Source organism: Nicotiana tabacum, chromosome 17 (assembly GCF_000715075.1).
Source record: "Nicotiana tabacum cultivar K326 chromosome 17, ASM71507v2, whole genome shotgun sequence".
Classification (NCBI taxonomy): Eukaryota; Viridiplantae; Streptophyta; class Magnoliopsida; order Solanales; family Solanaceae; genus Nicotiana; species Nicotiana tabacum.
In genome coordinates this window covers 110,903,995-110,931,367 of record NC_134096.1, presented here as the reverse complement: position 1 = coordinate 110,931,367, position 27,373 = coordinate 110,903,995, and the positions used below count along the sequence as shown (strand labels likewise).

At 38.1% G+C, this 27,373-nt stretch overlaps 2 protein-coding genes across 2 annotated transcripts; both read right to left on the bottom strand.

The window, feature by feature from the left end:
* Positions 1-728: 728 nt before the first annotated feature.
* LOC107783187 (endonuclease 1) lies at positions 729-4,803 on the bottom strand. Its single transcript, XM_016604165.2, has 9 exons — positions 4,651-4,803; positions 4,340-4,520; positions 4,118-4,225; positions 3,889-3,944; positions 3,681-3,764; positions 3,344-3,439; positions 3,186-3,250; positions 1,426-1,499; positions 729-1,122 (listed from the first exon to the last, which is right to left on the bottom strand). The coding sequence occupies exons 1-9, from the start codon at positions 4,765-4,767 to the stop codon at positions 998-1,000; spliced, it is 906 nt and encodes a 301-aa protein (XP_016459651.1). The 5' UTR covers positions 4,768-4,803; the 3' UTR covers positions 729-997.
* Positions 4,804-4,822: 19 nt separating this feature from the next.
* On the bottom strand, positions 4,823-10,656 carry LOC107783188 (endonuclease 4-like). The gene is made up of 10 exons (XM_075234837.1): positions 10,519-10,656; positions 10,281-10,417; positions 9,012-9,195; positions 8,554-8,661; positions 8,423-8,478; positions 7,880-7,963; positions 7,357-7,449; positions 6,531-6,592; positions 5,986-6,059; positions 4,823-5,290 (listed from the first exon to the last, which is right to left on the bottom strand). Exons 2-10 carry the CDS (start codon positions 10,392-10,394, stop codon positions 5,175-5,177), a joined length of 891 nt encoding a protein of 296 aa, XP_075090938.1. The 5' UTR covers positions 10,395-10,417; positions 10,519-10,656; the 3' UTR covers positions 4,823-5,174.
* Between the last annotated feature and the right edge of the window lie 16,717 nt (positions 10,657-27,373).

Sequence of the window (27,373 nt, the reverse complement as noted above, 5' to 3'; positions counted from 1 at the left end):
AATATTCAATAACAAAGATAAAATAATAAAATTACATAAAACAAATATTGCTAATTAATAAGCCATAATGAAAATTAACATAATCTAAAAATACTATATAGGTCATGCTAAAATAAGTATAGCTAATAAGTACTAATATTAATTACATAACTAAGCACTAAAGAAAAAGATAAACTAAATTATGCATTTTCATTATAAACCAATGTAAAACTAAAATAATTATCCAACACTATCGTCATTTCTAGTATTGAATTGAATTTTTTTTGTTAGCATTAGTATTGATTTGAACTTTGTTTGAGTTACTACATTTATGGGTTATAAAATTTATTTATCATTCAAGAATGTTAAGTCTAAACTTGAAATTATACGTTAAAAGACAAAACTGTGAAAAAGTTTAAGAAATGTTTATAAATTACATTACAATAAATATTTATATGTATAAAATATTTTTTTAAATTATATAAATGTACTATCGGGTTAGTTTGGTTTCGATTTGATTTTTTTTAGTTAAAACTAAACCAAACCAATTATGGTCGAATTTTATTTTTCAATACCAAACCAAATTAAACCAAACCACATTGGGTTTTATTTTCCGGTTTGACTCGAATTATCGGTTTAGTGCGATTTATCGATTTTCTTTGTACACCCTTATATGTGTGCATGCGAAAACTCAGAACTATAGGAAAGATAAACATTTACTGTTTTATTGAAACATAAGACAAGCTAGGTACATGTAATTACACTTTTATTAACATCCCCATCTGTAACTACAGGAATTTAAATATAACCAAGAACTGTAAGACTGGTTAATCGGAATACAAGATATGTCCTCTCGAGTTATTTGGAGAGCATCCTATGCCTACAGATGACAATTGTCGGCTAAATTTTTTTTTTTTTTTTGGGGGGGTTCAAATATTAAAAAGAAATTAACTACTATATGATTTTTCATTTTTTATTAAATTTTGCTATTCGAAGGAATTGCAATTAAGTTGGTTGATCAAGTTGGTGCTACTGAATCTTCTTGAGAATCTCCGAAAACCTTGTTTAGAAGCATGGCTAATCGCACTCCACCTTGTGCTATTCGTTTCATCACAATTGGAAGTCTTGAATTGAAGTAATCATCTATAAAAGAAAAACGTTACATAAAACTGTCCTTTTTTGGCAGCTAAAATATATTCCTTTATTTTAATTTATGTGAATCTATTTCCTCTTTAATTCGTATAAAAAGGAATGACCTCTTTCTATTTTTTAAAACAATTTACCTTAATATAATGATTTATAGCCATATAAAATATATGTGCCTCATTTTATACCACAAGTTCAAATGTTTTCTCTTTTTTCTTAAACTCCGTACCCAGTCAAATAAATTTATATAAATTAAAACGGAGGGAATGTTATAATTTATTTTCCAATTTGTTTATATACCTGATAAAGTTTCACCAGCTTCAACACCTTTGTATCCCCATTTGCAAGCTATATTAATGCTTTCCGTAGCAAACCTGGAAAATCACATCAAATATTATTTTTCCTTTTTCTTTGTTCTTTTTCTTAAATTTTCTGGATGCATGTTTTTTTTTAAAAGTTCTTTCTCAAATATCTTCTTTTTTACTTTGTCAAAGTCTTGAAATATTGTACGCCATCAATTAGCGGAAACTAACGCTTCTGGCGTATACTAGCAGGACAAGTGGGCAACACCAACATTAAAATTGGACACTAACATTTGACACTATGACTTTTCTATCTTTGGATTTCCACCTTAACTTTCCTAGTCTGAAGGAGCTTTTTGTCCTGAACCATTCAAAAGTAAGTTTCATATAAGCAGTATGACAAGTGAAAAGGTACAATTATTATTGAAGTGGTAAGTTTCACCGTCAAGAGGTGCAGTGGGATGATTGAGATTTTTTTTTCCGCCCTAATTCAAAAGTCTCAAGTTTGAGTGCTGAGATGGAAGAATCTTTCGGTCCCTCTTAACAAGTCTAATCAACACAAATTCGGATTAATCACTAGCTTACTGGCTTCTATTATCGAATGTTCATAAAAAAGTGGTAAATTTTGAAAATTTACATTCTTAATGCTCAACTTTAAAAGAGGGAATTTCTAAGAAAATATAGTTGTCATAGAGTAATAATTTCTACGACTCATACTTGTCTTACTTTTTTGGGGAAGGTTCAGACAATGAGTATGGCATCCTAAGACCTAACCTTAGCATGCTCCAATGTCAAACCTGTTGGGTCAAAACCTGCCAAGTCTGAGCCCAACGAAACTTGCAATAATTGGGCTTCATAAGAAGTGGACTAGCTCAGGAAGCCCATCCACATGTTCTCAACCCATTCAAGTTGACATGGCCCCAGCTTACTCTCTTCTTATTATCCTCTCTTCTCAAGAATAATTAACCCAAATAACCGTCCATCCAATCGCTTAAATTAAAAATAGCCGATGGATGTATAATATATGCATAATTTATGTATTATTTATGTATAATTATATATAATCAATATATAATCTATGTATATGACTAAAAAAAATAATGAATATGCCCGGCTATAATGGAATTACAACTTGAAAAAACAAAGCGAATAACCTGATTAGATCACATTAATCGTGTAAATATTCATTTACACTATGACAAATTCAGTGTTTATTGATACTCCTCCATCCCAAATAACAGTCATTTTTTTACCATAATATTGTTTTTTTTTTTTTTAACGTTTTAAATAAACTTTTTTTTGTTAGTTCTATTTTTAAATCTCTAAAGATTCATATCTGTGCTGTCTATACCTTTGGATTGTTCGGTATACATATTCAATCGGGGGTCAAGGGCACAACTTAAAATGAAGCAACTACATTGACCCTGATCCAGATAAAATTGGGTCATACCTTACCAAGATTTTGGTGACTCCTTTCTATTAAAACAACAAAATGACATGGTATACTAGTAGAAGAAAGTAAGTTTCTTCTTTGGTTTATCATCTAATTTCTGAAGCGTATTGGCTCGATTAATTTGGATTTGCGCCGGATAAACCTACTAAAGAAAGTAAATCACTCCATTGCGAAAGGTTCTTCATTGGTTCTTAGTTTACTTGATACTTTTAGTTAAGGGTGGAGAAATTCTAAACAACTCGCCATTAGTAGAAAATAAGTTATTTGAGCGATAAACTGAAAAACAAAAAGGAGGAAGAACTCACTTGTTGACACAGGAAAAGAGATCGCCACATTCCCTCCAGGAAGCAAGATCATCGGACCAGATTCCCTGTGGTATGTTCGTTAACCCCATTAATCTTACAAATAAAATTATTATTATATATGACAATTTTAATCTAAACAAAATTAACAAAGCTCTTACGTCAGTGAAGTTTCCTTCAATGTCTTTTTCAAGGAGGTTTACATCCTTTGCGTAGTAGTCTTTTGCAGCTGTTAGAATGATCTCTCTATCCCATACCTATACCATCAATTTTTTTTTTAATACAAATAATACAAGCCATTAATATTTTCTCTGATAATTACAGTATATAGATTTGTTTCTTATCTTATTATCATAGCCGGATTTAAGCTTAACATAATGACTTTGGATCATACTGATCTATATATGTACAAATTTATGTATATAATAAATCGTATCCACAAATCTGAATTCACTAATTTTAAATCATGGATCTAACTCTACTAATATACATGCTTACATGGTGCAAGTTTGATTTGTGCCTAAACCAGCGCAAATCAATTGTATTTCCTCCTGCGTCACTTGTAAAGCCGACATGCAATGGCTGAAATCACCAAAACCCTCAAGGGAACAAGTTATTTTTATTTATTTATTTTAAATCATAAGCTGCTATTAATTATGTAACGTTTAAATTGAAGTTTCCAACGCAAACAAGAGTTGGTGCATACTTGATGAATATCTCCCATGAAATGTGACAAGAATAACAAGGCCTCTGTCATATTATCTGTAATTATCAAACCCCAAAAGTTTAATTAAAACGAATCATAACTGAATCGAGAAAATGTCACCAAGCTCTTGAACATCAATCTTCATGGGTAAAATTAGTTAATTTTAAGTTCTCTCGAGTTTCAGTTTTATTTACTGACAGTATAAAAAATTTACTATTTTGATTCTTACATCGGCGATCCGAAGTTCCCTCTCGGTAATGATAGAGCTGAGCGGTAAAGTTCTGGATTGCACCAGCCACACACATATCCTTCACTCCATGTTGATCGTGACAGTCCCCTTTTCACCATATAAAATAACACTATGAATTCATTGCCCAGTAATAATATTATAGGATCAAAATGTGAAAAAAGAGAAAAGACATCACATTTTTGATATAAGCATTTGACTTACTATCATAGTCAAAGTTGCAAGCTTTATCAGGGGTATCAATGAAGTGTAGAGGGCTTGACCACCTATATTTATACCAATGCCGGACTTGGTCCGGCCACACGCAGAGTGCCGATAAGTCGCCGTTAACATATTCCGGCAACAACATCTTAACTGCATGAGCTGCCTCATCATTCAACAGGTCCTATTTTCACATGAAATAACTCTTCTTAAAATATTTACGTTAACAGAATAAAATTGACATTTGAGAATTAGGAGAATTAAAAGTTTTGTTTTGCTTAATGAATATCAAGAAATTATATATACATGTATACCTGGGCGATCCGACAAGTCATCATATGACCCTCTTTGCTCCATGCTTTAACACCAGGTTGGGTAATAAAAGCAAAGCAGATAAAGAAAATAATGCTTAATGATGTTAACCTCAACATCCTCAAAGAAGTAAAAATGGATTTATAACTTGACAGGTACCAAGAAACAGAAATGTCCCACTAAGATGAGCTTGTTCTATATATATATATACAAAATGTTCAATATAGTTCTTATTGTGTACAAGCTAACGGTTCCTCCTATCTTAAGTAAATAGAAGTAGATTATTCATAAAAGCAACATAGAGCATATTCTAATGTGACTGCAGCATCTACCACATGTGGTGACTTGTATATTTGAAGGTACATTTTATTACACCTTTTTAAGTAATGGTTGACTTATAAGGCATTTTAGGTAGGCTTCATTTCTTGAAGTGTGGGAAACTCCAAGTTACGAAAGAAGTTGCATTGCGTGGTCCCCTACTTGTGACTTTCTTCTGCAGTTTATCTTCATTACTTCGCTGTTATCTTCATTGTGCAGCAAATGGTTGCTTACTGAAAATTCTGTTGAGAACTTCGGCCAAGCGGATCCCACTTTGCGCTAACCTCTTCTCCACAACAGGAAGCCGAGAAAGGAAGTAATCGTCTAGGCAACAAACAGATAATTGAAGATTAGTGAACTAAGAGACATGGCATTATACTGAATATAGTCAATGTCAGCTAATTACTGATTGTATGATGAGATTTGGTCAATGTCAGCTAATTACTGTTACAGAAAGACTGTAACTGTACATAGCTAGGCTTCCCATCATTCCATGCACATATCGATCAATACATGTGTAGGTAGTTGATTTGTAGAGAGAAGTTGTTAAGAAAATGGACCTATCTAAAGGCAAAGCAAGATCGTGTAATAATAGTGAAGAGATAAGGACGACAACTACTAAAGATATACACATCAGTCTAATTATTATCAACCAGGGCAAAAAGGACTTCCCAACATCACGTAACAGCACGTTCAAGAATTGGTTGATAATTATCAATTCAAATTTCATTACAGCGTCAAGAGCTCAATTATTACAGACCATAGCATGACTGAATATTTTCTTCTAAGTTGAGTTTTCCCATAGTCAGAGCCACAAAGAAAAGGCTTTCCCTGATGACACTCAGATTAAGAAGCGAACCTTGTTCATAAAGCAATTTCGTCTTTAATCTTTTACTGATCTACTTGGACAATTAAGATTTAGAGGGTTTTCCAACATAATGTTGGATCTTTATGAATGTCAAGCATGTCATTCAAATAAATGCCAGAAAGTGAAAGAAGACCAGAGAATCAGTTTTTACCTCCTAAAGTGCTTCCCGGAGTTGCATTTCTGTAGGCAAATTTGCAGGCCAAACGGACACTTTCAGAAGCATACCTGTAAAAGCATGTTCCTCAAAGTAGTGCGCTGTTTTTATATATATGTATGTATGTACGTATGTATGCAAGGATCACACCCCTATAATGCGAGACTCAATAATCCTTGAAGACAAGAACTCATAAATAAATACTTACAAAAAATTGTATCTCTACATTAGCATACTGGTGCAAGATGACAAATGTAATTGATGTGGATATATTGATAGAATTCTTCAATTCCTTGCATGAGTAAGGTCTTGAGGTTTTGCTTTTTGTAATGCACACACCAATACACCTACTTGGTGTCACTTTTTTAATAATATTTACCTTAAGATTCTCCACACAAGAAATAAAAATCATCTAGCTCTGCTCTGACCATATATTGAGCAAAGTCAAAGATCAGAACACCGTAATCCACAAAGAAAAGAGGGCGGGAGAATGGGATGCAGGTTCTAAGGGACCAAAAGGAAAAGAAAAAGAATAAACTTACGGGTCAGGACAGACCATCTTCTTGCAATTTTCCCAAGATGGAACATCATCGGACCATTCATCCTATTTCCAGTTACAAATACATAAATTACAAGTGATGACGGGAATAAAGAGAATAGAAGACAGGATCAACAATTAAACCGTTTCTTTTCTTTTGACAAGCATCAAGAACACAATGTCTTCTCCAGGTCCTGAGAAGCTAGTGAAAAGAGACATACTCAAACTGCTAAATTTTGAGCTTAGCAAGTTCGAGAGTTGGTGCTTTCTATACATTCAAAAATCAAAACAAAAACAAAAATTGCATGAACTTGAAGAGGCATGGTAGAGATCTCAATTACATGTTGTTGAGGAACTTCCGGTCACCGAAGCAACTCCCCTTAGAGATAGTGGTTGAACATCCATTTTGTAACATTCATCTTATTTCTTGAAAAGAAAAGATCATTTGGCGGGAAAGAATTTTTTTAATTTAATTTTCTCTGCTAAACTATCTCCATTTACATATATACTGCAGAAAGATTTTCTAGATAAGCTAGGGAAAACAATATGTTACATATTGCTGGATCAGAAAGTGGAATCCATGTGAAGTAGATTTTGACTACGACTTCAGAGACTCGGTTTATGCTGAAAGGATAGTAATATTTTCTTTAAGAGAATAAAACAGAGTGTGAGACTCTTTTCAATGAGCGACTGTGGCACTGGGATGATGAAATCCTCCCACAATTCATGCACAATATAACAATTCCCAACTTCACCTTTAGAAATGTAAAGGTCATATCTCTAATGAATAGATATTTAATACTTTGCATGAAGACTCAACTAAAACTTACAGTGATGTTTCTCAGAAGAGCTTGTATCATTAACGTGAGGTCAGATTTGTAGTATGTCTTCAATGCAGATTCAATAATCATGGTATCCCATACCTGAATGAAGTAAATTCAAGAAGTTACAGTGACTATTTCTAAACAGATATCTAATTTGTGCATGGTTCACATAAATAGTTTAAGTTTAAAGATACACCTCTTCTCTTATGCTCATACAGATTAAGATGCACATACAACTTCTCTAGTATCATTTGACAGTTAAAATCTAAGAAGAGGCAAACATGCTCAGAACTTGCCATTTGTTTTCAGAGTAGAGAAAAGTGAATAAGTAATTCGAGAGGTAGAAAGAAGGTACCATCTAAATATATTTCAAACGAAAGGGACTATAAATGAATGAACATTTTGTATATTTAATAGTAACACGAAATGAATAAATCTGCTCGAAGATGTTACACCTCAACAATTTTATTCAGTGACCCAAAAAATGAGATCAGAATGAATTGATACTCGAAAGAAACTCACGACCTACATGATGCAAATTAGTCTTCCTCCTGTACCAACGGACTACTATAGTGTTTCCACCAACATCTCCAGTGAAACCAACATGTAGAGGCTGCACACAGAAAAGAAAATAAGACAAAACTAAGTTAGCTTTCAGGACTTTTTTTTCCTGATCACCACTCAAATTTGGATGTAAGTTAAAAAAAAAAATCAAATATATGCTGTACAAGGTTAGCATTTGGTGAAATTTGCCTCACGGTCATAATTTTTTAAATCAGTAATCCTGTCTCATGATCATAATCAAGACATCCGCACGATAGGAGGTAAACAAACAACTGGTTTATGAAGAGAAAATTAATGATGTCATTTCCAATGGTTCAATTCCGTGTACCGTGGATAACTCTTTCATCAGTTATACGGTGTATTTCTACACCAGAGGTATAGCAGTATGGACATTGTTATTTAAGACTAAAAGAAACTTATCAATAGTTCCAAACATTTATATGCTTACTCATACATTTATGTTTATTTACAGTTACATATACCAAGGTTCCCGGAAAAGTGAGCTGACCTGATGTACATCACCAACAAAATGAGACAAGAACATAAGCGCTTCAGTCAAGTTGTCTGTCACAAAAACCAATTAGTTCCAGTCCAAAATGCATCAGTAACACGGGGGGGGGGGGGGGGGGTCTTCCTCACATTTTTCTGAATTCAAATCATAGTATCCCTGTGAAAGTTGCATTGAATAGTTGTATATTGCTCCTGTGACACACCTGTCCTTGTGTCTATGCCCGTCATGGCAGTCTCCTATCAGAAAGTAGGTAAAAGATAAGTTGCTAGACCAAAGGTTATTAACAGCTCAAAGCTAAGATATAAAAGCGCGGCATTAAAAGTTTATCTTCATAAGTCATATCAGGGTTCATCGTTATTACAGAAAAAAATGTCAACTACGAAACGCTGGATCCAGTTGAGGTACATTGACTTCAGTGCACCAAATAATAATAGGAAATGCAGACACGACTTATAAAACTTTTACTGTACCTCTCTTTTCAATTGATTTCTAGGGATAAAGTCTTGATACCAAAGATGAATAGCTAAACATGAACCAAAAAATTAACAAATATTTATATAGTACAATTATAAGCAGTGTCACTTACGGCAATATTTGTAATTGCACAAGAAATCAGGGGTATCTACATAATGTAATGGAGAACTCCAGCGGTAGTACGGGTAGTGGTGCTTAACCTCATCGGCCCAGGAGCAGACAGCTGCAAGATCACCTTCAGCTTGATCTGGGAGTAACTCTTTGACTGCAGCTAAAGCATCTTCTGTTAGATATTCCTGAAAGGCCCAAGATTCACATTAACTCCCAATAAAAGAGCTTGCTCGACCAAACTTTTTGAAAAAAAAAAATTGGCGATCCTTTTCCATATGCTTACTTCCTTGACAATCTAAACACTAAACTCAAAGAAAAATACTAAAGACTTAATTCAATTTGAAGTGCAGTGTCAAATTTTAGATAAAATCAGTCAATATAATATATGCTTCAACCAAGCAAGTTTATATGAATGTCTAACAAGAATCTTCATCCAGTACCTGATTACTTGAAGCACACAAAGACTATCTATTTTAGAACATCAACAAAACTGAATTAAAAAGGGGGTAAATATGAAAAGGCAAAAACCAAATGGAGGCCCCAAATTCTCTGATATAGACACTACTTCCCAGAAATAGCACATTTGATACATGGGAATATTATGTTGAAAAGAGATCTAGATTAGAAAAGATCCTTCTGGGTTGAAAATTTGATTGTATCCTGGGAAATTACATTCTATGTCACTAGATAATTGCCAGATCAAGTAACCTCCAAATCAGATGATTCTAGCAAAAACTATGTAGCAGTACCATGAGCTTCCGAAATAGTATGTCAGAGTTTCCATCATTAACAGTATAGTCCCAATTTCCATTTTTATTTCTTTAGCACCCTAGTTCAGTTTGTTAAGATGGTAATTTCAATTCAGACTACTACTACTACACTGTTCATATTCAGTTGTAATCACAATTATAAAGCATTGATGAACGAATGAAAAACGATCTTTTTCTCTCTATTTTGCTATTTCCTTCTCTTTCATTTCCTTACAAACAATTATCTGCAACAATGGATGGACACCCATAAAACCTCTCAAAACACTCGATGTATTCAGGCAAATGCCAAATACAAAATCAAGTAACTAGTCAACACAAGATCCTGCAATTAAGTACATAAAGATTCAACCTTTATGACTAAATCCATAAAAAATAACAAAAATTAAACAACCCTTTTATCCAAACATTCAATCTCTTCAAGAATTGACTCAAAAAGTACATAACAGAAAGAAAAAAAATGGCCAGCAAAAAAGTTTAAAAAGAAAAAAAAATTCAGTTACCTCAGCAATTTTGCAGATAACATAGTGTCCTTCTTTTCCCCAACCAAGAATCTTTGGAACCATCATTAGTACAACAGTTACTCTTACAACCCATCTTAACTCAAACCCACCCATCTCTTCCGATCAAATTGCACAATCTGTAATAAAATAAAAAAGGAAATGTTTCTGTGTAGTTTAAAGTACATATACAGGATTAAAAAGAACAAAAGAAATAAATAAAAGGAAAAATAAATAGTACCAGTTGCTAGGGAGAGTTATTGGAGCTTCAAGAATCAAGAATGACACGATTTTAAGGTGGAGTAAACCCTATGAATGGTATTGAACTGAGTAGTTGAACTAAGTGATGTACTATATTCAGAATCAAACTAGTTGAGTTAAGAAACGCGGTAGTTTCAAACTTCTATTTAAATAATAGTAAGATAATTTGATTGGGTAATCAATTTCAGAAAACCAAGTTTAAGATAAGATTGTCCAATTGTCTAAAGCATATTCAATAATTGAGTTTTTGCAATACTCTCTACGTGTCATTCTGGCCCCCACACTTTATAAAAAAAAATTCCTTTCTTGAGAAATCTCATCACTAATTCTAAGTACTAGGAGTATATTAAATGGAAGAAAAGGAAGTTTTTATTTTTCTAAGACGTGAAAAGGAGGTTTTAGATCAAATTCAAACCTTTATTACTTCGTCCCAAAAGGAATATAAAAGAAAATATGATTGGGTACACTAACCTAAGATTGAAAGAGATTAATATAGTGTGATGCATGATTCATGATTTTATATTTGTTTTTAGCGACAACTACTTTTTTTTGTAGAAGACAATTTATTATGCCCCTTTTAATTTTTGTTTTATCAAAATCTCTTAAATCTTTTAACTACTAGTGTTCAACATTCATTTGTTGCACTAAATTTTATTTACCTAGTTAATGAAAAGTTGAAGGACTTTTATATTATCAAGTTAAGTTGAGTTAAAACAAGTAACTCATAATACCAAGCCTAATATAATAAGTTGTAAGATAAAAATAATAACGTGCTATACCAGTTAAACTATACAAAAAAGTGTAAATATTTTAACATGTAAAGGGTGTAAAGGGGCATGTAAACTTTTATTGCAAGAAAGAAGGCCATTACATTAGAAGTGTTTGTCCAATGAAAAGTGATCAGTTCCTCATAGATTCTTCTATTAATCATTTTTTTTAATTATTAACTTCATGAATGAGATAGATAATTAAGTTAATCCCTTATGAGTTCCAGAATGCCTCTTTAGATATTGTTGCGTTTTTATTAAGGGGTGTGAATGAGAAATGGAAGAGGCACCTCTTGGATGTGAATGGGAAATAGAAGAGGCACCTCTTGGATTGCACCTATTCATCTCACCCTTTCATTGGGGTGTGAATGAAAAATAGAAGAGGCACCTCTTGGATTGCACCTCTTCATCTCACCCTTTCATTGTCTATAAATAGAGAGGCTTAGCCTTATTTTCTACCACTGAAAAATCTGAAATCTCTCCCCTCAATTTTCTGCATACTGCATTGGTTTTTCAAAAGCAAAACGTAAGCATTTTATGTGATTTGCTCCGCCATTTGAGTTCGCCGAAATTATATGATTTGAAGTGCCGCTATCACAGAATAGTTATTCCGTTCTATCCTAGGAGGAATTAATCCGCAACTTTAGGCATTATGAGGGGATTAAATTTCTTAAGGAAACACAAGAAACTTGTGGGCTCGAAATTTTCTCTGCTTTGTTTTTTCCTTAAACTAACGTTTATTGATTTACTGGTTTTGAATACAGAATGACAACAAGCTTAAGGAATTTAATATTTATTTCTGTATTCATCTTACTTTCTGCTTTGAGAGACTAAAAGCTTTTTGATTTTCTACTCCCGTTTTGGAGATTAAAATCTTCGGATTTTCTACTCCAGTTTGAGATTAAAGTCTTTGTGACTTTCTACTCAATCGGAGATATAAAAACTCGATTGCTTGTATTCGTTTTGAAGATATAAAAACTTCACCGAGATACTAATTCTGTTTGTCAATTTCGTTTACAGAAAAATGACAACAAGTGCGGAACAACAGAATGGTTCTGCTGCAATGGCAACTGCGTCTTCAAATCGCACAACTCCTGCACCGGCAGAAAAACCCGAAAAGTTTTTCGGTGTGGAGTTTAAGCGTTGGCAGCAGAAAATGTTCTTCTACCTGACCACACTCAGTTTACAGCGCTTTATCAGCGAAGATGTTCCAGTTCTAGGAGAAGAAACTCCTGAAAATGAGCGATTTGTGGTCACTGAGGCATGGAAGCATTCTGACTTCTTATGCAAAAACTATATTTTAAGTTGCTTGGGAGACGGCTTGTACAATGTTTATAGCGTCATGAAAATATAAAGAGAATTGTGGAATGCTCTTGAAAAGAAGTACAAGACTGAAGATGCTGGACTAAAGATGTTTGTGGCCGCCAAATTTCTGGATTTCAAAATAGTTGACGATAAATCTGTCATAACGCAAGTCCAAGAATTGCAAGTTATTGCTCATGACCTCCTTGTTGAAGGTATAAATCGAGTCAACATTTTTATTCAAGATATTGATTATTTTACTAATTATAAATTTATTATTGAAGGTATGATCATAAATGAAGCGTTTCAAGTTGCGACATTTATGGAAAAGTTGCCTCCGCTGTGGAAGGACTTTAAGAATTACTTGAAACATAAGCGCAAGGAGATGACGCTTGAAGACCTTATTGTTCGTCTATGGATTGAAGAGGACTACAAGGCTGCTGAGAAGAAGTCTCGTGGAAATTCAACAATTATGGGTGTAAATATTGTTAAGGAAGCTTTAACAAGCAAAAAGAGAAAGAAGTCGTCTGGTCCAAAGAATTACCCAAGCAAAAAGAAGTTCAAACGTAATTGCCACAACTGTGAAAAGGTTGGACACAAGGCTGCTGAATGCCGTGCGCCAAAGAAGGACAAGGAGTTGTTTACTTCTTATGCTCCCGCTGGACCCAACGAAAATTTTTTTATGGCAAATTCCGCTACTGTAAAAATTGAAGGAACGGGCAAGATAGCTTTGAAGATGACTTCTGGCAAGATTGTGACTCTAAATGATGTCCTTCATGTTTCTGAAATGCGAAAGAATTTAGTCTCGACATCACTTCTAGTCAAGAATGGCTTTAAGTATGTTTTTATTTCCGACAAGGTTGTAGTTAGTAAGAATGAAATGTATGTAGGAAAAGGCTACCTTACGGAGGGCCTTTTCAAACTCAATGTAATTGCCATTGATATGAATAAAATTTCAGCTTCTTCTTACTTGCTTGAGTCAAATAATTTATGGCATGAACGTTTAGGCCACGTCAACTTCAAAACTTTGCGAAAAATGATTAATTTGGAAGTATTGCCTAAGTTTGAATGCAATAACTCGAAATGTCAAATATGTGTGAAATCAAAATATGTTAAACATCCTTATAAGTCAGTTGAAAGAAATTCAAATCCTTTAGACTTAATTCACACAGATATTTGCGACATGAAGTCAATACCATCTCGCGGTGGAAAAAAGTATTTCATAACTTTTATTGACGGCAGTACTAGATATTGCTATATTTACTTACTTAATAGTAAAGATGAAGCAATTGAGGCATTCAAGCAATACAAAAATAAAGTTGAAACACAACTAAACAAAAAGATCAAAATGATAAGAAGTGATAGGGGTGGTGAATATGAATCTCCTTTTTAAGAAATATGTTTGGAATATGGCATTATTAACCAAACAATTGCCCCTTACTCACCGCAATCTAATGAAATTGCGGAAAGAAAGAATAGAACATTAAAGGAGATGATGAATGCCTTATTGATAAGTTGAGGTTTACCCCAGCATTTATGGGGGGAAGCTATTCTTACAGCAAATCAAATACTCAACCGAGTTCCCCATAACAAAACGCAATCTATTCCATATGAAAAATGGAAAGGTAGGAAACCCAACTTAAAATATTTTAAAGTATGAGGGTGTTTGGCTAAAGTGCAAATTCCTAAATCCAAAAGGGTGAAGATTGGATCGAAAATGGTTGATTGCGTTTTCATAGGATAAGCAAGAAAAAGTTAGGCATATCGTTTTCTAGTTCATAAATCAGAAAATCCCGACATTTATATTAATACGGTAATCGAATCCGATAATGCTGAATTCTTTGAGTATATTCATTCGTATAAAGATGAATGCAAGTCGTCTAGTGAAAAATTTAAACAACCTCGAGAAGAAGCAAAGGAAAGTACGTTTAGTGAGGAAAATTCAAGACGTAGTAAACGTCAAAGGACAACTACTTCCTTTGGACCAGACTTTCTGGCATTTTTGTTGGAAAATAAGCCTCAAACGTTCAAAGAAGCAATGTCTTCCTCGGAAGCACAATATTGGAAAGAGGCAGTCAATAGTGAGATAGAATCCATATTAAGTAATCATACTTGGAAATTGGTTGATCTTACTTCGGGAAATAAACTTTTGGATTCTAAATGGATTTTCAAAAAGAAAATGAAAGCTGATGGTACTATTGACAAATATAAGGCAAGATTAGTTGTTAAAGGGTTTAGACAACGAGAAGGTCTTGATTACTTTGACACATACTCGCCGGTAACAAGGATTACATCTATCCGGGTGTTAATAGCATTAGTCGCCGTGTATAGCCTTCAAATCCATCAGATAGATGTAAAGACAGCCTTCTTAAATGGAGATTTAGAGGAAGAAATCTATATGGAACAACTTGAAGGGTTTGTAGTTTCCGAAAAAGAAAAGAAGTTGTGTCGACTTGTTAAGTTACTTTACGGACTAAAACAAGTACCAAAACAATGGCATGCGAAATTTGACCAAACAATGTTGTCAAATGGTTTCAAGATCAATGAGTATGACAAATGTATTTACATTAAGAATACTCCAAATCAAATAGTAATTGTATGTTTATATGTGGATGATATGTTGATAATGAGTAACGACATTGCTAACATAAATACTACTAAGCGCATACTTACTAGTAAGTTTGATATGAAAGACTTAGGAGTTGCCGATTTAATTTTGGGAATTAAGACCCTTCAAACTCCTCAAGGTTTAGCTTTGTCTCAATCTCATTATATTAAAATGGTACTTGAAAAGTTCAAATATTTGGACTTTAAAGAAGCAAAAACGCCAATTGATTTAAACCATACTCTTGTAAAGAATAAAGGTTAAAGCAAGTCTCAATTGGAATATGCTCGAGTGTTGGGAAGTTTTATGTACATTATGAATTGTACACGACCTGATATAGCTTGTGCCATAAGTAAGCTTAGTCAATACACAAGTAATCCCAACCAAGCTCATTGGATAGCAATGAAATGAGTTTTAGGATATTTGAAATATACCCAAGACTATGCATTGTATTACAATAATTATCCCGTAGTTGTTGAGGGATATAGTGATGCAAATTGGATCACCGGATCAACGGAATCAAAATCCACAAGTGGATACGTTTTTACCATTGGTGGAGGAGCAGTGTCTTGGAAGTTGTCCAAACAGACATGCATCGCCCGCTCTACAATGGAGTCTAAGTTTATAGCTTTAGACAAGGTCGGTGAAGAAGCTGAATAGCTCCGGAATTTCTTAGAAGATATTCCATTTTGGCCCAAACCTTGGCACCTGTATGCATACATTGCGACAGTCAAGCAATAATAGGAAGGGTTGGGAGCGTTATGTATAACGGGAAATCTCGTCACATTCGACGAAGGCATAATTGTCACGACCCAAACTAACCCTTGTCGTGATGGCGCCTATCGTGGAACTAGGCAAGCCGACTCATTTTCCAAAACAACCGATATTTTTACTTCAAGAAGATCTCAAGGCTATTTAACATTAAAAAAAAACTTCGTAAAGGAGTTCAAATCAAAACAAAAGTGCGGAAAAGAAAAGTTTGACATCGGGGTGTCACTAGTCATGAGCATCTACTACAATTTGTCTAATAATATCGAGACTAACATAGTCTGGAAAATAGCTAAATACAACTAAAGAAAGATAAGAGGGAGAAGAACAGGGGCTGCGATCGCCAAGCGGCTACTTTGCTATCCCCGAGAAAATCTGCAACCCAAATAATCAACAGCCGCTACCGTGTCCAGCTATACCTGGATCTGCACGCAAGGTGCAGGGAGTAATGTGAGTATGCCAACTCAGTAAGTAACAATAATAAATAAAGACTGAGCAGTAGTGACGAGCAATAAAACATATAAATTTCATATCACGAAAATTCAGTAAAGTACAGCATGCTTTAAAAATCAGTGTTTGAATCAAATCATCTCGTTTAAACCCAGTTCCAGAAAAATCATTTAAAGATATTTTTCAACAGTTTTTCAAATAGAGGCTCAATGCAAAGATGAGCAAAAATGATGAAATCATAAACAGCCCCCTGGGCAAAACATCACTCATATACAGCCCCTCGGGCAAACCTCACAATCACTCATGCCTCTCGGGCATATCTCACAATCACTCATGCCACTCGGGCATACCTCACAATCACTCATGCCTCCCAGTCACTTGTCACTCGCACTCAGTAGGTACCTGCGCTCACTGGGGGTGTGTACAGACTCTGGAGGGGCTCTTTCAGCCCAAGCGCTATTTCAAGCCAAATCATGGCATAAATCACTCAGGCCCTCGGCCTATATCAAACATGTTGCGGCGTGCAGCCCGATCCCATAAATATCCTCACAAATAAGGCCATCGGCCTCACTCAGTTATAAACCTCTTAAGCCACTCGGGCTCTCAGTAAAAACAGGGTACTCAGCCCAAAACAACATATATATGCATTAAAACAGAGTAATAAAACTGAGTTATGTAGTAAACAGGTATAACCATGACTGAGTATAGATTTTCAATCGAAAACAGTGAAAGGATAGTAAGAAAAAGCTCTAAGGGTCCAAACAGCACTGGCACAAGGCCCAAAACATGGCATTCAGCCCAATTTACAGAAACTCTTTCTAAAATATATAAGTATTATATAGTTTCAACAAAATATGCAACTTTACAGTTGCTACGGGATAGATCAAGTCACAATCCCCAACAGTGCACGCCCACACGCCCGTCACCTAGCATGTGTGTCACCTCAAAATAGTAGAATGATACGAAATCTGGGGTTTCATACCCTCAGGACTAGATTTACAATCGTTACTTACCTTAAACCGGTCAAATCTCTACCCCTGCAATGCTCTTGCCTCTCGACTCGGCCTCCAAATGCTCCGAATCTATTCACAATCAGTGCAATGCCATCAATATACGCTAATGGAAAGAATTTCACAAGAAAAATTATCAAATTAGCCCAAAACCCGAAATTGGCTCAACCCTCCCCCCGGGCCCACGTCTCAAAATCTGATAAAATTTACAAAACTAGGAAGCTCATCCACTCACGAGTCCATACATACGAAATTTATCAAAATCCGACATCGTTTGGTCCCTCAAATCCTTAAATTAAACTCTCCAAAATCCCAAGCCCTAACCCCTCATTTTCACTAATTACATGGTTAAACAACGGGAAATCACCATATATACGAGCATTAGGGCTCAAGCAACTTACCTCACTGATAGCCCTTGAATCACCCTTCAAATATCACTCCAAAAACTGACTTGAAAATGGTGGAAATGAACCAAATTCGCGAAGGGTTCTATTTATTGTTTCTGCCGAGGCTTCTTCGCACATGCGGACAATTTCTCGCTTCTATGCCCCTGCACCCGCGGTCTAAATAGACGCACCTGTGCAAGTCACTTAAACGCCTAGACTCCGCACCTGCGCTCCATTTCCGCATCTGCGACCACGCAAGTGCAAAAAATACCTCGCACATGTGGCCACTGCTTGACTTTCTCACTTCCGCTTCTGCGTTATCTATCTGCATATGCGGACTCGCAGATGCAACCTACCCTACGCACCTGCGGACCCAGCCTACCTCAACATTGTCCGCACCTGCGACCTCTTGTGCGCTTTTGCGGCCTCGCAGGTACGGGAACTTCATCGCACCTGCGCCTTCTGCCCAGCTCCTCCAACCTCGCATCTGCGACATCCCGCTCGCTTCTGCGGGCTCGCACCTGCGATGAGACATCCGCAGGTGCGATTATGACAGCTGAGTTCCAACTTCAGCAATCCTCCGATATCCAAACTTGTTCCGTTAATCACTCGAAATCACCCCGAGGCCTTCGGAACCTCAACCAAAAATACCAACAAGACATATATTAACATACAAACTTAGTCGAACCTTTGAATCACTCAAAACAACATCAAATCACCAAATTACCCTCGGATTCAAGCCTAAGAACTTCTAAAGTTCCAAATTCGACATCCGATGCCGAAACCAACCAGACCACGTCCGAATGACCTTAAATTTTGTACACACGTCACAAATGATACCACGAACCTACTCCAACTTTCAGAATTCCATTTCGACCCCGATATCAAATTTTTCATTGCCAACCAAAAATCGCCAAGTTTTCAATTTCGTCAATTCAAGTCTAATTCTACCACGGACCTCCAAATCACATTTCGGATGCACTCCTAAGTCCAAAATCACCTAACGGAGCTAATGGAACCTTCATAATTATTTTTCGAGGTCGTTTACACATAGGTCAACATCCGGTTGACTTTTCCAACTTAAGGTTCTAAATAAGAGACTAAGTGTCTCATTCCACTCCGAAACCACTCTGGACCCGAAACAACCAACCCGATACAACACAATACAGCTAAATAACACATAAAGAAGCAGAAATGGGGGAAACGGGGATATAACTCTCGAAACGACCGGCCGAGTCGTTACATCCTCCCACTCTTAAACAACCGTTCGTCCTCGAACAGATCTGGAAACATACCTGGAGTTTCGAATAGGCGTGGATATCTGCTCCGCATCTCCCGCTCGGTCTCCCAGGTGGCCTCCTCCACAGGCTGACCTCTCCACTGCACCTTCACTGGAGTTATATCCTTTGACCTCAACTTCTGAATCTGCCGATCCAAAATGGCCATCGGCTCCACATAATAAGTCATATCACCCTCCAACTGAACTGTGCTGAAGTCCAAAACATGGGACGGATCTCCAATATACTTTCGAAGCATGAAAACATGAAACACTGGGTGCACACTCGACAAGCTGGGTGGCAAGGCAAGCTTATAAGCCACCTCCCCTATCCTCTGAAGCACCTCAAAAGGCCCAATGAACCGGTGGCTCAACTTGCCCCTCTTCCCAAATCTCATAACACCCTTCATGGGTGACATCTTCAGCAAAACCTTCTCCCCAACCATGAAAGATACATCACGAACCTTCCTGTCCGCATAGCTCTTCTGCCTAGACTGCACCATGCGAAGCCGCTCCTGAATCAATTTCACCTTATCTAATGCATCCCGGACTAAGTCTGTACCCAAGAGCCTAGCCTCACCTGGCTCAAACCATCTAACTGGAGATCTACACCTCCTCCCATATAAAGCCTCATACGGAGCCATCTAAATACTCGACTGATAATTGTTGCTATATGCAAACTCCGCGAGTGGAAGAAACTGGTCCCATGAACCCCCAAAGTCAATGACACAAGCGCGCAACATGTCCTCCAATATCTGAATAGTGCGCTCGGACTGCCCATCCATCTGAGGGTGAAAAGTTATGCTCAACTCAACCTGAGTACCCAACTCTCATTGAACTGTCCTCCAAAACTGTGATGTAAACTGAGTGCCCCTATCTGAAATGATGGAAACTGGGACACCATGCAGGCGAACAATCTCTCGGATGTAAATCTCAGACAACCGCTCTGAAGTGTAAGTAGTACCAACTGGAATGAAGTGCGCGGACTTGGTCAACCGATCCACAATCACCCAAATAACATCGAATTTCCTCGATGTCCGTGGGAGCCCAACTACGAAGTCCATGGTGATTTGCTCCCACTTCCACTTTGGGATTTCTAATCTCTGAAGCAAGCCACCCGGTCTCTGATGTTCATACTTAACTTGCTGACAGTTGAGACACCGAGCCACAAACCCAGCTATATCCTTGTTCATCCGCCTCCACCAATAGTGATGCCTCAAATATTGGTACATCTTTGCGGCACCTGGATGGATGTAATACTGCGAGCTGTGGGCCTCCTCAAGAATCAACTCTCAAAGCCCATCTACATTAGGCACACATGTCCGGCCCTGCATCCTCAACATGCCGTCATCACCAATAGTCAGATCCCTAGCATCACCTCTCCGAACCTTATCCTGAAGAACGAGTAAGTGGGGGTCATCATACTGACGCTCCCTGATACGGTCATAAAGAGAAGACCTGGAGACCACGCAAGCCAATACCCGACTAGGCTCCGAAATGTCCAATCTCACAAGATGGCCCGCTAAGGCCTGAACATCCAATGCCAAAGGTCTTTCTGCTGCTGGAAAATATGCTAAACTCCCCAAACTCTCCGCTCGGTGACTCAAAGCATCTGCAACCATATTGGCCTTCGCCGGATGGTATAAAATAGTGATATCATAGTCCTTAAGAAGCTCCAACCATCTCCGCTGACGCAAATTAAGATCCTTCTGCTTAAACAGATGTTGCAAACTCCGGTGATCAGTATAGATCTCACAATGAACCCCATATACATAATGACGCCAAATCTTCAAGGCGTGAATAATGGATGCCAACTCAAGATCATGGATAGGATAGTTCTTCTCATGGGTCTTCAACTAGCGCAAGGCGTAGGCAATCACCCTACCCTCCTGCATCAAAACACAACCAATGCCAATCCTCGAGGCATCACAATACATGGTGTAAGAACCTGAAGCTGATGGCAGAACTAACACTGGAGCTGTGGTCAAAGCAGTCTTGAGCTTCTGAAAGCTCTCCTCACATTCATCCGACCACCTGAATGGAGCACCCTTTTGGGTCAATTTGGTCAAGGGCGATGTAATAGATGAAAATCCCTCCACAAAGCGACGATAATAACCCGCCAAATCAAGGAAGCTCCTAATCTCCGTGGCTGAGAACGATCTAGGCTAACTCTGCACCGCCTCTATCTTCTTTGGATCCACCTAAATACCCTCACTGGACACCACGTGTCCCAAGAATGCTACTGAACTGAGCCAAAACTCACACTTGGAAAGCTTTGCATAAAGTTTCTCCTCCCTCAATCTCTGTAATACAATCCTCAAATGCTGAGCGTGCTCCTCCTGGCTACGAGAGTACACCAAGATGTCATCAATGAATACAACACCTAATGAGTCCAAATAGGGCTGGAATACATTGTTCATCAAATGCATGAACGCCGCTGGGGCATTGGTCAGCCCAAAAGACATCACTAAGAACTCATAATGGCCATATCGGGTCCTGAAAGCGGTCTTAAGAATATCCGAATCCTGAATCTTCAGCTGGTGATAACCGGACCTCAAATCAATCTTGGAGAACACCCTCGCTCCCTGAAGCTGGTCAAATAAATCATCAATACGAGGCAAAGGATACTTGTTCTTGACTGTGACCTTGTTCAACTGCCTGTAATCAATGCACATCCTCATGGAACCATCCTTCTTCTTCACAAATAGAACCGGTGCACCCCAAGGGGATACACTAGGCCGAATAAACCCCTTATCAAGGAGTTCCTGAAGCTGTTCTTTCAATTCCTTCAACTCCGCCGGTGCCATACGATACAATGGAATAGAAATGGGCCGAGTGCCAAGCACCAAATCAATACCGAAGTCAATATCCCTGTCAGTCGGCATGCCTGATAGGTCTGCAGGAAACACATCCGGAAAATCACGTACCACCGGAACAGAATCAATGGCAGGAGTCTGTGTACTAAGATCCCTCACAAACGCCAAATAAGATAGACAACCCTTCTCAACCATATGCTGAGCATTTAAATATGAAATCACCCTACTTGGTACATAATTTATAGAATCGCTCCACTCAACCCTCGGAAATCCTGGCACAGCTAATGTCACTATCTTAGCGTGACAATCTAGAACAGCATGACATGGAGATAACCAATCCATACCCAATATCACATCAAAGTCAACCATACTGAGCATCAAAAGGTCCACTTGGGTCTCCAGACCCCCAATAGTCACCACACACGACCGATATACACAGTCCACAATAATAGTATCGCCCACAAAAGTAGATACATGAACAGATGAAACTAAACACTCATGAGGCATATCCAGAAAATGGGCGAAATACGAGGAAACATATGAGTACGTGGAACCAGGGTCGAATAATATTGAGGCATCTCTATGACAAATTAAGACAATACCTATAATTACAGCATCTGAAGCAATAACATCTAGTATGGTATGAAGGGCATAGAAACGGGCCTGGCCACCCCCTGATCTGCCTCCCCCTCTAGGACGACCCCTAGCTGACTGACCTCCACCCCGAACTGGCTGGGCGGGTGGTAAAGTAACTAGTGCTGAAGTCGAAGGCTGACTCCTCTGCTGAGATAGACCTCCATGACGATAAGGACACTGCCTCCACATATACCAAAATCCCCACACTCAAAACAACTCCCTGGTGCTGGTGGCGGGAAATGAGGGGAGCACCGAGCACGGGGATAGCCAGTAGAAGAACCTGGCATAGAGGAGCCCTGAATTGGTGGAGCACGGGACGAACTCTAAGATAGAAGGGCACTAAGTGATGAGTGGCCCTGATGAGAACTGTGAGAACCGTGGCCAGATGATGCACCACGGTGAAATGGCCGAGCTGACTGAGCCTGTCTGAAATGATGACCTCTACCGTGCTGAAACTGACCCCCAAAAGGAGCACCGCTGAATCTACCCTGACCACAAGGCCTCTTGTCCTCCCTATCAATCCTCTCCTGATCGTAGACCATCTCAATCTGTCAAACAATGTTGACAACCTCATCAAAGGTAGCACCAGACACCCTCTCTCTGGTCATAAGCAATTGTAGCTGAAAAGTGAGACCATCAATAAACCTCATTATCCTCTCCCTGTCCGTGGGAACCAACCATATCGCATGACGAGCCAACTCGGAGAACCACATCTCATACTGTGTCACAGACATATCACCCTGGCGAAGTCGCTCAAACTGCCTGCGCAACTCCTCTCTGCGGGATCGAGGCACGAACTTCTCCAAAAAGACCATGGAGAACTGCTGCCAAGTAAGAGGTGTTGCGCCAACAGGCCTACACCTCTCGTAAGTCTCCCACCATCTGAGTGCAGCCCCGGAGAACTGAAAAGTAGTGAATGAGACCCCACAAGTCTCCAGAATACCAGCAGTAAGGATTATCCTCTGACACCTGTCCAAGAAGTCTTAAGCATCCTCTCTCTCTGTGCCACTGAAAGGTGGTGGCTGGAGTCTTCCAAACCTCTCCAACCTACACTGATCATCCTCAGGCATAACAGGAACCACATAATCATGCGCAGCTACAACCGACTGGCCTGGTGGTGCCTCCAGTGTCTGAAGTCCCTGAACAGCCTGCTCGGGTGTGCGAGCGACGGGAGTCTGAGTGCCTCCCTCGGCCTGAGAGGTGGCTGCGACTGTCGAGATAGAGACCACCTGAGCAAGGCCGGTACACGCTATCAGAATCTGAGCTAGGGCCTCCTGAAGGCCTAAAATCACAATAGGCACAGGTGGCGCCTGAGCTGGTGCATCAACAACTGGAACCTGGTCCTGATCTGGGATAACTGGTGGATCTGCAGGTACTGCTCCATCTGCTGTACGGGCTGCACCTCTGCCCCTACCACAACCTCTACCACGGCCTCAGCCTCTCGCAGCCCTGGCTGGTGGTACTGGTGGCTGGCCCTTATGCCCGGTAGTACGAGTCCTCACCATCTGTGAGAGAATGAAACAACAGATGTTTAGTTACTAGAATCAATAGATTCGCACAACAAGAATTCAAGAATGTAGAATTTTCCTAAAGGTTCTGCAGCCTCTCAAAGATAAGTACAGACTTCTCCGTACCGATCCGCAAGACTCTACTAAACCCGCTCATGACTCGTGGGACCTATGTAACATAGGCTCTGATACCAATCTGTCACGACCCAAACTAACCCTTATCCTGATGGTGCCTATCGTGAACCTAGGCAAGCCGACTCATTTTCCAAAACAACTGATATTTTTATTTCAAGAAGATCTCAAGGCTATTTAACATAAAAAAAACCTTCATAAAGGAGTACAAATCAAAACAAAAGTGCGGAAAAAAAAAATCCGACATCGGGGTATCACTAGTCATGAGCATCTACAACAATTTGTCTAATAATATCGAGACTAACATAGTCTGGAAAATAGCTAAATACAACTAAAGGAAGATAAGAGGGAGAAGAACAGGGGCTGCGATCGCCAAGCAGCTACCTTGCTATCCCCAAGAAAATCTGCAACCCGAATAATCAACATCCGCTACCGTGTCCAGCTTCACCTGGATCTGCACGCAAGGTGCAGGGAGTAATGTGAGTACGCCAACTCAGTAAGTAACAACAATAAATAAAGACTAGGCAGTAGTGACGAGCTATAAAATATATAAAGTTCATATCACGAAAATTCAGTAAAGTACAACATGCTTTAAAAATCAGTGTTTGAATCAAATCTTCTAGGTTAAACCAGTTCCAGAAAAATCATTTAAAGATATTTTTCAATAGTTTTTCAAATAGAGGCTTAATGCAAAGATGAGCAAAAATGATGAAATCATAAACAACCCCTCGGGAAAATATCACTCATAAACAGCCCCTCGGGCAAACCTCACAATCACTCATGCCTCTCGGGCATACCTCACAAACACTCATGCTACTCGGGCATACCTCACAATCACTCATGCCTCCCAGTCACTCATCACTTGGCACTCGGTAATCAGAAAATCCCAACATTCATATTAATATGGTAATCGAATCTAATAATGCTGAATTCTTTGAGAATATTTATCCATGTAAAAAAAATGTGAGTCGTCTAGTGAAAAATCTAAGCGACCTCGAGAAGAAGAAAAGGAAAGTACGTTTAATGAGGAAAATCCAAGACATAGTAAACGTCAAAGGACAACTAATTCCTTTGGACTAGACTTTCTGACATTTTTGTTGGAAAATGAGCCTCAAACGTTCAAAGAAGCAATGTCTTCCTCGGAAGCACAATATTAGAAATAGGCAGTCAATAGTTAGATAGAATCCATAAAAAGTAATCATATTTGGGAATTGGTTGATCTTCTTCCGGGAAATAAACCTTTGGGTTCTAAATGGATTTTCAAAAAGAAAATGAAAGCTGATGATACTATTGACAAATATAAGGCAAGATTAGTTGTTAAAGGGTTTAGACAATGAGAAGGTCTTGATTACTTTGACACATATTCGCCGGTAACAAGGATTACATCTATCCGGGTGTTAATAGCGTTAGCCGCCGTGTATGGCCTTCAAATCCATCAGATGGATGTAAAGACAGCCTTCTTAATGGAGATTTAGAGGAAGAAATCTATATGGAACAACCTGAAGGGTTTGTAGTTTCCGGAAATGAAAAGAAGGTGTGTCGACTTATTAAGTCACTTTACGGAATAAAACAAGCACCAAAACAATGGCATGCGAAATTTGACCAAACAATGTTGTCAAATGGTTTCAAGATCAATGAGTATGACAAATGTGTTTACATTAAGAATACTCCAAATCAAATATTCATTGTTTGTTTATATGTGGATGATATGTTGATAATGAGTAACGATATTGCTAACATAAATGCTACTAAGCGCATGCTTACTAGTAAGTTTGATATGAAAGACGTAGGAGTTGCCGATTTAATTTTGGGAATTAAGATCCTTTAAACTCCTCAAGGTCTAGCTTTGTCTCAATCTCATTATATTAAAATGGTACTTGAAAAGTTCAAATATTTGGACTTTAAAGAAGCAAAAACGCCAATTGATTTAAACCATACTCTTATAAAGAATAAGGTCAAAGCAAGTCTCAATTGGAATATGCTCGAGTGTTGGGAAGTTTGATGTACATTATGAATTGTACACAACCTGATATAGCTTGTGTGATAAGTAAGCTTATTCGATACACAAGTAATCCCAACCAAGCTCATTGGATAGCAATGAGACGAGTTTTGGGATATTTGAAATATACCCAAGACTATGCATTGCATTACAATAATTATCCCGCAGTTGTTCAGGGATATAGTGATGAAAATTGGATTACCGGAATCAAAATCCACAAGTGGATACGTTTTTACCATTGGTGGAGGAGCAGTGTCTTGGAAGTCGTCCAAACAGACATGCATCGCCTGCTCTACAATGGAGTCTAAGTTTATAGCTTTATACAAGGCCGGTGAAGAAGTTGAATGGCTCCGAAATTTCTTAGAAGACATTCTATTTTGGCCCAAACCTGTGGCACCTGTATGCATACATTGCGACAGTCAAGCAACAATAGGAAGGGCTGGGAGCGTTATGTATAACGGGAAATCTCGTCACATTCGATGAAGGCATAATACCGTTAGACAATTAAGCTCTAGTGGAATTATCACAATTGACTATGTAAAGTCAAAAGATAATGTATCGGATCCGCTTACAAAAGGCCTACCTAGAGAGGCGGTTGAGAAGTCATCAAAGGGAATGGGATTATGGCCGAAGACAAGTCACTGTGGCGGTAACTCTACCTAGAAGACTGGAGATCCCAAGATCTAGGTTCAAGGAGATCAAACAATGTCATTAATAATGCTTCAACATTGTCAAATAAAATTTCTTTTTGGTCCATTCTAGTGATGAGACAATGTTCAATACCAAGGATAAAGCGTTAAGGCTTTTTAATGGTTTCTAAATTTGATACGGGGTATATCAAATAGTGTATCTACGGGATAACACGCTTAGGAATCACCTATGTAAGTGTGAAGTGTAAGCCGCTTCAAGGAGAATTCTGTAAGGCCAGTTCTCTACGCACTTATGAACCAGGTGGTGTTCATGGCTGAAACGAACACAACAATGAGAACCAAAGATGGTTAAGGGTTAATTGTGTGACTTATGGTTGTCTAGATATACACCAAAGTTCGACGTCTCAAAGATATCAAATCTACCGATTGACCGAGTATATCCGACATAAGCTCACTACGGAAAGTTCAAAGGGAAACCTACTTATCCAGATGCGATTAATCCTTAATTGCGAATCACACAGTATTTTCAT

What these genes read in the sequence shown, in the direction of transcription:
- LOC107783187 (XM_016604165.2), bottom strand. Translation starts at nt 4,767, where the DNA reads ATGTTGAGGTTAACATCATTAAGCATTATTTTCTTTATCTGCTTTGCT. An exon ending in TTGAAGGAAACTTCACTGAC is followed by an intron (nt 3,251 to 3,343) that starts GTAAGAGCTTTG and finishes AACATACCACAG; the next exon opens with GGAATCTGGTCCGATGATCT. An exon ending in AGCTGGTGAAACTTTATCAG is followed by an intron (nt 1,123 to 1,425) that starts GTATATAAACAA and finishes TTTCTTTTATAG; the next exon opens with ATGATTACTTCAATTCAAGA.
- LOC107783188 (XM_075234837.1), bottom strand. Translation starts at nt 10,394, where the DNA reads ATGGGTGGGTTTGAGTTAAGATGGGTTGTAAGAGTAACTGTTGTACTA. An exon ending in GTGCAATTACAAATATTGCC is followed by an intron (nt 8,662 to 9,011) that starts GTAAGTGACACT and finishes ACTTTCTGATAG; the next exon opens with GAGACTGCCATGACGGGCAT. An exon ending in AAGATGGTCTGTCCTGACCC is followed by an intron (nt 6,060 to 6,530) that starts GTAAGTTTATTC and finishes ATGCTTTTACAG; the next exon opens with GTATGCTTCTGAAAGTGTCC.